Below are 11022 nucleotides of genomic sequence, written 5' to 3'. Positions count from 1 at the left end.
TTTGCAGAGTTGTGAAATTGATAGAGACAATGCAGCAGTGAGGCTAGTCATTTTAATTTATGTTGTAGCTGTTGGTATAAAGCAAGTTGAACCTCAGGAAAACGGGTACATCTTTAATTAGGAAACAGTCTATTCTGCAAAGAAAATAATTAACAAGTCTAATAGGAAATCAGTTTCTAAACAGAGTTTTAACTTGAGTTTTTCACTTACTAACTGAATTTTAGAGAAAAGATGCTGAAGGTTAAAAATAACACACTTAACTATACAAACACAAAAAAGAAAGAAAGAAAGAAAGAAGAAAATGTAGAGTCTTTATTGGCAAAAGATAATACAAATTCCTGTGTTTAACAAATATAGGAAAATGATTACACATTAAAAAAAAAAAAAAAATTTCTTCCACACTTCGTGTAGGACAAAAAGTTCTCCTGTGTTTGGAGGTACACAAAGATTTGGGTGTTACAGTCTTTTAAGGCTGGTTTTTACGCTGAACATGGATTTGTATTCCCTTATGGTTTATAGCACTGGAGTTGCTGGTAGAAGCCAGGGTTAGGGCGAATCGATGGCCTCGCCAGTTTCACCTGGCTGTATGCATCATCAAACGTCTGCCCCTCCCTCAACATCAGGTAGCCAATCACAATTGAGGAGGAGCGTGACACACCAGCATTACAGTGGACCAGCACCACACCACCCTATGGAAAGAGAAAAAGAACGTAAGACAGGAGAGGGGTTAAGGCTGCGGTGGTGGTGGTTAGCCGTAGTGCTAACCTTGAACTCACAGCAAATAAACAGCCTAAATTAGCTGCTTTTGTTGTGTTACATATTCGTACTGTATATAGTGTACAGCTCCTATAAAATGACCTGAATCGACTGTATTATTGCTAATATTGGATTTTATGGTGATTTAAATGACAGCGGTTGTACATTTGCAGCCAGTTTTCAGTGTTTTCCAGATTAAAAGGGTGAGTTCACCTTAATTACAAAAAATATTCACCTACTCCCAGTTGTACAGTTTTTATCTGCTAAGATTTTGAGATATCCATTTCTGAGATTTCCGCTGCCACTCCAGTAAGATGGAGGTAAAAGAACTTACATTTGTTGTGCTCAGAACATTGAAAAGTGACATTTAAAAAAAATCTAACAGTGTTGTCAGTGCTGCCAGAAACAATGCCATGGTTACTGCAGATATTTCACAGACCTCACTGTGAACAGTAGCCATAGAGACTACTTTCTACAGAAGAAATACTCCCCATGAAAACAGTTTTTGAATTATAATTTTCAGTACTTGACCAGCACAAACAAAATTTCATTCAATTCCACAGTATTGAGGTTGTAGCATAAAATTCAGAGGCTGATATCTTAACATTTAATTATCCACATGGCCAGATAACACTGATGTCTTTTAGTCATTTAAAAATTCTAAACATGTTCTAATAAATGAGTGTAGTTATTCACCATGTTGACACGGCATCAGGTCGGTAAAATCACAGCTTGAAGACTCATTTCATTGCATTTTTCCTCATGAAAATCTGTCATTTCTGACTTTCCAACATCTCTGACAGCAGCATTAGACAGTGCATGTAGAGCAAGAATAAATCTGTCTGTGGCCAAGGCTGTGTGTGTTAAAATTTGTGATATGATTAATATTAATGTTGATGTAATTATTTTACTGCCTACAGTGCCTGGCTGGAAATAAACTTTAAAAAATTCCAGCCACATCTTTAGACAATCGCGCAGGCTCAAGGCTCAGCTCTGAAGCTCAGCGTATTGACACATTTGTCTCTTTTATTCAACATGGAGCCTCCCATCACAGAATAAAGTCTCTTCTCGGGCTGAAATGGAGAGAAACAGAAACTGTAAGCACACTTTTGATTTTACATGTCAATCAATACCCATTGCAGGACAGAAGACTGAAATTGGCTGAAAGCACATACAGTGCTTTGGATGCTGTAACTGACATGTTATCATTGTTATTTGTGCTTTCCATTCTAAATAAAATTTAATCAGGAAGTTCCTCCGGGGAAAAAACAATCAAACAAAGCACATACAGACCACACAGAGAATGATATCACTCTTTAATAAGTTTCTATCAATCAATCTCTATCTCTGCTCCATTGTAATATTTGTGCTGGTGTCTGCAGTCAGTACAGTTACATATCAGGTCTTGTTTTCCTTCCTCTAGAAAAAACAAAAAAAAACAAAACATAAAACTTCTACAGACTGAAAATTGCCTGAGCTAGATAATCCATCACAGCAAACATGGAGACTTAATTTGGTTTTGTCAGAGTTTCTTGTTTTGCTGTTATTTCATTGCGCTTGAGCTGAGTGTTTTCATATCAGTGCTCACATCACATTATGTTCTGCTTACGGTCAATCTCCTGACACATACCCACACCCACACACCCACACACACATACACACACGCACACACACCCACACACACCCACACACATACACAGGTAGAAATGCAAGTCTCTGCCAAGAAATAATCCCTTCAAAAAGTATTACAGAGAGCATGTGAGGAAAAACTAAGTGTAAGCAGAGAACATTTTGACTTTCAACATTAAATGACCCCAGCGTGGTCTTTTAATAGGTATTCTGACCACCCACCACGCCTTTGTGCTGAGTTACAGATAACTGACTGTTAGATGTGTGTAAATGCATCACAGTAAGGTAGCAGAATAGCTGTGTGTGCACACTGACATGTTAAATTAGCCAGCAGATATAAAAGAAGGCATTTTTAGGCTGCATAAGCCTCCTGAGAGAAAGTAGATCCAGAAAGGTTTAAATAGAATTGATGTGTGTGGTTTTTTTGTTTTTTTTTTGTTTACTTGGTAAAACCATGAAATTCTGTTGTGGGTGTTTGTCTGGCTTTTGTCCTGGCTTTATGTGTCTGCATCTGTCAGTGGTGGAAAAGGACTAAGTACATTTACTAAAGTAGAATTGTAAGATACTAATACTCTCAGCAAGAAAGTGAGTAAGAAATCCAAGACTTAACTTATAAAGGAGTATTTCACATTACAATTCTACTTTAAGGATTTTAAACTTCTTCCACCTCAGTCAGCTGTCAGTGTGTACAAGAGATGATTAGATGCACATTGTGTGTGTGTGTGTGTACCTGTTCTCGAGCCTGATCTATGAAGTAGCTGCATTCCTCAAGATATGAAGTGATGTCCGTGTCTGGGAGATCCAGGATCTGGAGCGTCTTGTACACCAGCTGATCTGGGAACAGGTTATTGACTCCATAGGCCACATTTAGCACATGAGACACCTGACAGATACAAAGACAAAGGGGGGTGGGGGTGAAGCGTAAAACTCCTTGAGCAAATGACCCTTGCGCATTGACTTGCTTTTAAGGCTGGTTTTGCTTTGGCAGAGAAAGAGAGACATGTTCTGTCTGTCAGCTGCATCGATGACATGATTCAACCTGAATGTGACTGAGAGAGTGAGGACACAAAGACAGAGTGAGAAATAAAAAAAAAGGGTTGACAGGTAGTGGGGAAGAAAGATGAAGAGGAAAGAGTGAGCGAGAGGAAGAAATAGAGGGAGGTGAGGGGAAACGGGAAACAAGACAGATGGCTCCAATTCATTTTGCAGTATCTGTCTACTCTCACTTAAATTTAGCTTACCTCAGAGGACTAACTCCTCTCCTCCTCCACATTGTACGGATGTCTCCTGCTTGTAACATCTAACATAGATTCTTTTTACTCACGATAAAGGCTGAGATTGCTGTTTTTTTGTTTTTCTTATTGTCAACAAATCCCATGAGAATACCAAAACCAACCATGAATTCATCTTATATTCTGTGTGTCCAAAGCCTGACATATCTTTTCCCTCTGTGCCACAGAGCTCCACCGTGGTCCAAAAAACTACAGCCTGTGCAACCACACTGTTGCACTGGTTGACAGATTCCTTCATTATCATGAACTCACACCACAGCTTATTTTGTACTGATCCCATATATTCTGCCCTGCTGCCGGAAATACTCACTAAACAACCAAATGTGTATTAACCCGCCACTGAAAATAGAGCCCAACAAATGTACTATTAACTAATGTTTGAGCAACATTTACTTCAAACTATAATGCCCAGCCCCCAAAAATAACTATACTGTATACTTTTGAGCTGTTTAAAGATTTATGTTTGAAGTAAGAGGCATGACTGAGTGCCACAGACAGGGTAGGGACATCAGAAAGCAATGAGAGGCAGACTGTTGTTTGTTTTAGTCTTTTCATTTGATTTGTTGACAATAAAAAAGCCTTTCCCTTTAATAAGAACACTAATTGGTATAGAACATACCATGCACACTAGTATCCTAGTGTCAGACTTTTGGAAAATTTTTTCTTTATTCATTTATGGCCTAGTTAGTGAGTTAACACACATTTAGCTTACTTAGTGAGTTTCATCTGTTGTCCCTGGCCAGATGTTAAAACCGAATAAAATTACATACTTCATAAAACTGAGATATTCAACAATACTTAAATATTTAGCTTACTCAAGTTTTGAAAAACCTGGTTTTGAGAAGCCTGGATGTGCTATCTGGAGTCCCCTGATAGAAATAGAGGATACTGTGAAATATTAACATCTTAAGTTTCTGATCATTTGTGCCATGTTCACTCAAATCCACTTATGAAGTGATTAGTCAGTAAAGTAAATGATGTAATTTGGGACCATCTTCTGAAAAAAGGTGAATGTCTGATTTCCGCAATGCAGATGGTACTTTTTTTTTTTTGCTCTTTTCATCCATTACTAAAGATAAAATGGAGAAGCTAAATCCAGCAAAGTGGCAAATGCAGCAGGCAGCCAGAAACCAAACTGGGTTTATCCTCAACTGTTGAGGAAAGTCAGCCGACACAGAAATGTGTATATAATGCGTTTAACGCGTGAAAGAGTCAAACTCAGACCACCACTGATGCAGATGATCAGAAACCTGGATTTTATGAGAATCATACAGGGAATGGGGAAATGAGTAACCAGGTTTCATCTCTTACATGTAAATGTCATGTTCCACATATGATAAAACCAAAATAAGACCTTAAAACTGGGATATTAATGTGCATGTAAATGTCTTCATTGTATGTCGACTGTCTTGATTAAGGATTTGATATCCTCACAAAGAACACCTTTACTGTTACGGCCTTTTCATTTCGATACCACATAAATGTTTCTTAAATCTTTTACTAGTAAGAGCAGGTTTTTATAAAGTGTCCTTTGGGCCTGCTGTCAAGTCTCCTGGGCTTTAATAGCTACCTGGGAACTTCTGGTGGGTTTTGGTTATTAGACAGTCAAGGTTTCATCCCAGAAACAGGAAGTGGAGGTATTTGTAATCTCTCCAATTCATCATCCTGAGACTGCACAGGCAGCAATATGCTCGTGCCTGGGAGCAGCCACTGCAGAGAGGAGAGGAGTAGTCACATTTCTCTGATGTGGAGGAGCAGCGCTGAGACTTACTCTAATCATTTACTCCCTCTACTGAGCTAAACTGTCACTGCATGAGTCATGAGGCTCCTCTGGCTATTGGCTGGTTGTTGCTGCCCCTCAGGAAAGCACACCTACGTGGCTGCCTCTGATCTCATGTCACAACACATACGATCACAACAAGGCAAGGGCATGCCCGCTCTATTGATCCTGCTGTACTGACCTTATATCTCTGCAGGGTGTCAATGTCGTGGGCTGCATCCTGAGAGGCTGAGAAGGCAGAAACAACTCAATGAGAAAACAGACGGGAGGGCATGCCTCTGCTTGCCAAAATTTCACTATTTAAAAGGTGATTCCTTTGCATGAGAGACAAAATTTAGCATTTAAATTTTATACTTAATCTACTTCTTGATTCATCTGAACAGTCTTACAACAATGATGGAAATGCTCCTGGCTTTGTTAAACACTGTGAAAATAAAGTGTTCCTTATTAGAAGAGAAGAGAATAGTTGAGCAGTTTTGATCACTTTTGATAATTGATTCATCTGATAAATAATTAATCAAATCAAAATGCCAAACACTTGTTCTAGCTTCTAGAATGCTTGGATTTGCAGTATCACCCTGTTCCTTTTTTTAAGTTGAATATCTTTGAATTTCAGACTGTTGATTAAACAGATCAGGTGATCTGGGCTCTGGAAAATGCGGCAGGTATTTTTTTTATTTTCTTCTGACATTTTATCAACTAAACAATGAGTCACTTAATTGTAAAAATAATTAATGCATCAAGTGATAATGAAAACATTCCTTAGTTGGTTGTAGCCTTATTCCTAATAAAATAAACCAGGGAACGAGAGCAATCTTATCGCACATACTGTGAATACAGAGTTGTTAAAAAAAAAAAGTCAGTTCAGTGGTGTAAAAGTTCAGCAGCACAAAGCAAAAGCCGCAAGATATCAACACCTATATCACTTAGTGGGAAAACATTCAGACAGAAAACCCTTTCTGAACAGCTGCACCACCAAGGAGGAAAGATATCAGTCAGCAGAAACCAACAGCAAAATGGCTTAAAGCCACAGAAAAAGCAGGAACAGGAATCAAATGATTTGTATAGCACTAGACTAGGCTTAAATAAAACTGCTGAAATAAACATCCAATATTATTTACAGCTGCAGAGAAGGAATTTTATGACTTTCAGGAAAAAAGAGTGAGCAAAAGATTTTTTTCATGACAACAGCTTCATAAAGGCAAGAGTTTAAATGGCTAACGCAGCAGAGGAAGCAGGTCAAAGACCAATGGATGAAACAAACTGAGAAAGACCACACAGCAGGCCAACCTGAATGAAGACAGCCGATAATCACTGAAGGAGACGGTTAAAACAGAATGAGCAACAGTCTCTTTCAGTTAGTCAAATAACTCTTCATGAAGACAGCAGTGCAAGTCTTAAATAGCAGGGGTGGGATAATTATGTGAAAGAGACATATGGTCAGAAAACAGAATATGATCATGGGGCTTCCTCCAGATTTCCAGAGTGGATTCACTGCTGCAGCTCACTGCCTTCAAAGCAGCAACATTTGCACCTTTTGCATTAGCCAAGCCACTTTCACATAATGCCAAATTCATGGGGCTGAGACGTAAATCTAAATCCAAAGGATAGAAGGTCTTTGGGAATAAGCCAGCTCCGGCACATATGCCGCATCAGTGTCGAAGGGAAAGATTTAAACTGACACATCTGTGAAAAGATGCAGGGATGCCAGGATTTTTAGAGCATTTTTTAAATGCAAGTATGACATGGGACCAAATTCAGTCTACTAAACCAGAGAAGGCATTTTTTCCCAGTAGCAAATGTTTTTAAAAAATCTATATTTAGAAATAAAACTATGTATTTGTTTGACAGTTGGCTTGATTTGCTGGTTGTTAACATCTTTACATTAGCTTGAAATGAGCTGAAATTATTTCTTAAATTGCTTTTTTAGTGCTCTGATTTTTCTCCTGGGTTATAATTATACATTGCTGCTTTCCAGTGAGAACCACATATCTTCCTATTTTATCTAAAAAAAAAAGCTCTATTTCAAGATTCAAACTTTTATTGTTATATGCACAGAGAATAAGTTCCTTGTGTGTAATGAGACTATGCTTGTTGTTTTATTTGATTGCCATCTATAGGACAGAAATACTTAAAGTAAAAGTTAACTTGCCACAGAGTTTAAAAGAATAGTTTGATATGTCTGTACTGTAAGCCCATCTGCACTGGACAAATATATGCCCATGTCAAAAATAATAATCATCACTAGAATTTACCACAGAATGGCAAAGTATTATACAAGAGACAGTGAAATCGCAGAATGTACGAAAAAGAGCTGAGGGCGAGTAAAGTATGAAATCACCTCCAGTCTCACAGGACATATATACTGTACATGATATGACAACAGTGACAAGGACATCAGACAAATTGCTGCTTGTCAAGTTGAATGATGGCCTGAAAAGGACTTGGACAAAAGAAAAAAAAACAATCAAACCAAAAAAGTGTCATTGTTCAACGGCAGACTGTTACAGTCACAATGACAAAGAGGCATTTCAGGTGATACTGGAGAAGATCGTCAGAAGTGTAATAAGGTAGTTTACTGTAAACTTTTTGAGGAGTTGATCTTGTGAGGTGTAATAAGCTGATGTCACTGTGGGTGTGATGCAACATAGCTAAAGTAAAGTGTGGAGCTACGATTAGCTCGTATTTTGGGAAATGAGTAGCAGTTTCATGCTATTCCAGCAGGAGTGAAGCAATGTATGGAAAAGAGTCACCTCTACTGAGCCTAACAGATGTAATATTTCATTGATCTCTGCTGAGAAATTCTCCCTTTGATTCTCTCCAGCAGTGAGGTCAAAGCGCAGCATTGGCTACAGAAGTGAACAGCACCCCAGAGCTGGGAGGGGATTCAATGTCAGGCCCAAGGACACTACAGCAGGACGGATACATGCTGACATGTGGGGGTGTCAGCCTGCATCCTCCAGCTGCAGGGAAGATCACCATGCTCCCTGAGACGAATTCAAAATTAATGACATTGATTTATTCGTTATTAGGAAGTTATTTATTTATTATTAGGACCAGAACCGTGACTTAGTGCCTTTGTGGACTGGAATACTAAAGTGACTGAGACGCTATGAAACTGATAATGTTGGACACTTAAAACCTTGCAAGCTCCACCTTCACACTGAATCTGACACTGTGCTGCCATAAACATGTCACATCTGTCTGCGTAAAAAAAAAAAAAAAAAAGGCTTCAAGGGTGAAAGTTAGTTGAAATGAAGCCCTGCACTTGGTTAATGATAACGGAGGCATGTTTCTATCAGCTGGCAGCACTAGCAGCTGCTGTTGTTGTGGTTGTAGTAGCAGCAGCTTTAGCAGTAGTAGTAATAGCAGTGGCAGTGGTGGCAGGTGTTCAAGGATATGACTACATACAATAATCTGTTAACATGAGACCTGCTCTCAACTCCCCTGGAAAAGCAGAGAACAGCTTTAATGGCTCTTATCATGAATACAATATTCAAGTGCTCTTTCTGTCCCTGTTAGAAGTAAAGTTAATGGTAGCAGCAGCTGAACAGTTAGTAGTTGTGATACTGACCCTTGTGGTACTTGGTACCACTTGGTACTTGCTACTTGTGTTGGTGTTGTAGCAGGAATGGTGGTGGGAGTATAGCAGAGTGTAGAGAGTAGTAGTAGTGATATCAGTGGGAGGCAGTAACAATAATGGAAAAAGTACAAGGCTTAATTGTACAGCAGGGTGTACATTCATACTACGAAAACCTTTATTTACTAGTATGCCCTAGTATATATGCCCTTAGTAAACAAAGGTTAAAAACAATACTAGGCTGGAACTATTAGTAGTCGTAGTAGTAGTAGTAGTAGTAGAAGTAGTTATACATTACCCAGCAGTAGGAAGGGTCTAACGACACCAACTTGAAGGTCCAGACTTTTATCTTCTACAAATCCACATCCACTTCCCTCCTCCAGCTCTTCCACCTGCTCCACCTCTCCCTCTCCGCCATCGCTCCTCCTCTCCAGCAGCTTCCTGCCCGTCACCGTGGTAACACGCGTGCACTGCTTCTTCAGATGGTTTTTGGAGAATCCCTGGATCTCCTGAGCCAGCGAATGCATCACACCAGGGTTTTACAGCTGCAATAGACAAAAGCCTACAAGAGGCAGTATCAGGTAATCAGACTAAAACCAAGGCGATTTGTTTATATCCAGTGATGAAGAGGTAAATAAAAGAACACCAAAACTAACTCATCTTTTTCCAGGGAACAGGAATTTCTAAGAAATCTACACCAGTTTCTTTACAATACTTGCTACATTTATCTGATAACTTAAGTTACTAGTTCCTTTGCAGACTGAGATTATTAATACAAAATATAATCAACAAATAGATTATGATGTAGATTATAGGCTACTATAAGACTTTATTGATCCCAAAAGGGTGGTTTACACGCTTCCCAGCAGTTTAGAAAGTAATTAAAATTGACTCCAGCTTTACCAGCTGCTACATTAAAGTGATGTAAACACTAATGCATCATTAATTACAAGCCACTATTATAATATGCATTGTTCTGAATGGTCCATTCTGCATAACAAGTACTTTTGGTACTTCTGCTTAAGTGAAATTTTGAATGCAGGACTTGTAATAGAGTATCTCCACAGTATGGTATAACTACTTTTACTTGAGCAAAATATCCGAGTATTTCATCCACCTCTGATAATGGCTGATTCAGAGCAAAATCGCGAAGCTTTGTCGTTGTAGATCTCCCGCTTCGCGCACCCACCTGCTCTAAATGGTTTGAATTCAAGCAAAATCCCGGGCACCGTTAGACCGGTGCCTTGAGCCTACATGTGACATTACAGCTGCTAATGTTTTCAACAGCATAAAAATCTGTGAGAAACAGAAACTGCGGCAGCAACAACAGCTTCAACACCGACCCGACAGCTGAGTCGGAAGCTACGTCAACAACGCGATGCGTTCGCGGACTCCGGATAAAATAGGAAGTACGGTCACTAGGAATTCTGCTCTGCTCAAAATGTGTCCATCATTTTGACAACTTTAATTTAGAAAGTTAGACTTCTTTCTACTCCACTACATTTATTTTGACTTCAGTCATCAGTTAGTGATTCTATTCAGTATAGGACATCTGTTGATTACTGTTGATTGCTGGTCTCCTGTAATGACAAACAAACCTAAGATTTTCAATGTGATAATTACTTGACACAGAAAATTTAAGCAATTTGATAAAACACAACTGTCATAGCCAATGTTGTGAATGAATGGTGTCAGTTTCTAACAAATGAGCAAGACTTTTGACTGTTAATACCGGAGTGTGGCTACATAGTCATATGGTTAAATTCTTTCTTTTTATTTTTTATCCTTCACTTTTTATAAATATGTCTATAATTTTTTATTTCATTATTTTTACTCTATATCAATTTGTACCCCCATGGACATTATAATTGGGACTGTGTGTACTGTGTTCACAAACACAATGCTAACAATGCTGATTCTGATTTCTAGATTTCAATATTAACGTGGGACCCCTGAACGCAGCGGGAGCCAGCCTCGTTGTGAAA

The 11022-nt window shown here is 38.8% G+C and overlaps 1 protein-coding gene across 4 annotated transcripts; it reads right to left on the bottom strand.

The window, feature by feature from the left end:
• Nucleotides 1–297: 297 nt before the first annotated feature.
• Nucleotides 298–10392, bottom strand: LOC121189890 (dual specificity protein phosphatase 19-like). 4 transcript variants are annotated; one of them, XR_005894910.1, is made up of 6 exons: nucleotides 10227–10392; nucleotides 9336–9599; nucleotides 5639–5685; nucleotides 3116–3268; nucleotides 1453–1829; nucleotides 627–689 (listed from the first exon to the last, which is right to left on the bottom strand). XR_005894910.1 is itself a non-coding variant. In XM_041050368.1 (5 exons), exons 2-5 carry the CDS (start codon nucleotides 9562–9564, stop codon nucleotides 507–509), a joined length of 612 nt encoding a protein of 203 aa, XP_040906302.1. In that variant the 5' UTR covers nucleotides 9565–9599; nucleotides 10155–10392; the 3' UTR covers nucleotides 298–506. The 4 variants fall into 4 exon arrangements, 3 of the variants coding, with proteins under 3 accessions (XP_040906302.1, XP_040906301.1, XP_040906303.1); XM_041050368.1 differs by lacking the exon at nucleotides 1453–1829 and having other exon boundaries at nucleotides 298–689; nucleotides 10155–10392; XM_041050367.1 differs by lacking the exon at nucleotides 1453–1829 and having other exon boundaries at nucleotides 298–689.
• Nucleotides 10393–11022: the final 630 nt, after the last annotated feature.

Source organism: Toxotes jaculatrix, chromosome 11, assembly GCF_017976425.1.
Source record: "Toxotes jaculatrix isolate fToxJac2 chromosome 11, fToxJac2.pri, whole genome shotgun sequence".
NCBI classification, from domain to species: Eukaryota; Metazoa; Chordata; class Actinopteri; family Toxotidae; genus Toxotes; species Toxotes jaculatrix.
This window is presented reverse-complemented; position numbering and strand designations above follow the sequence as displayed.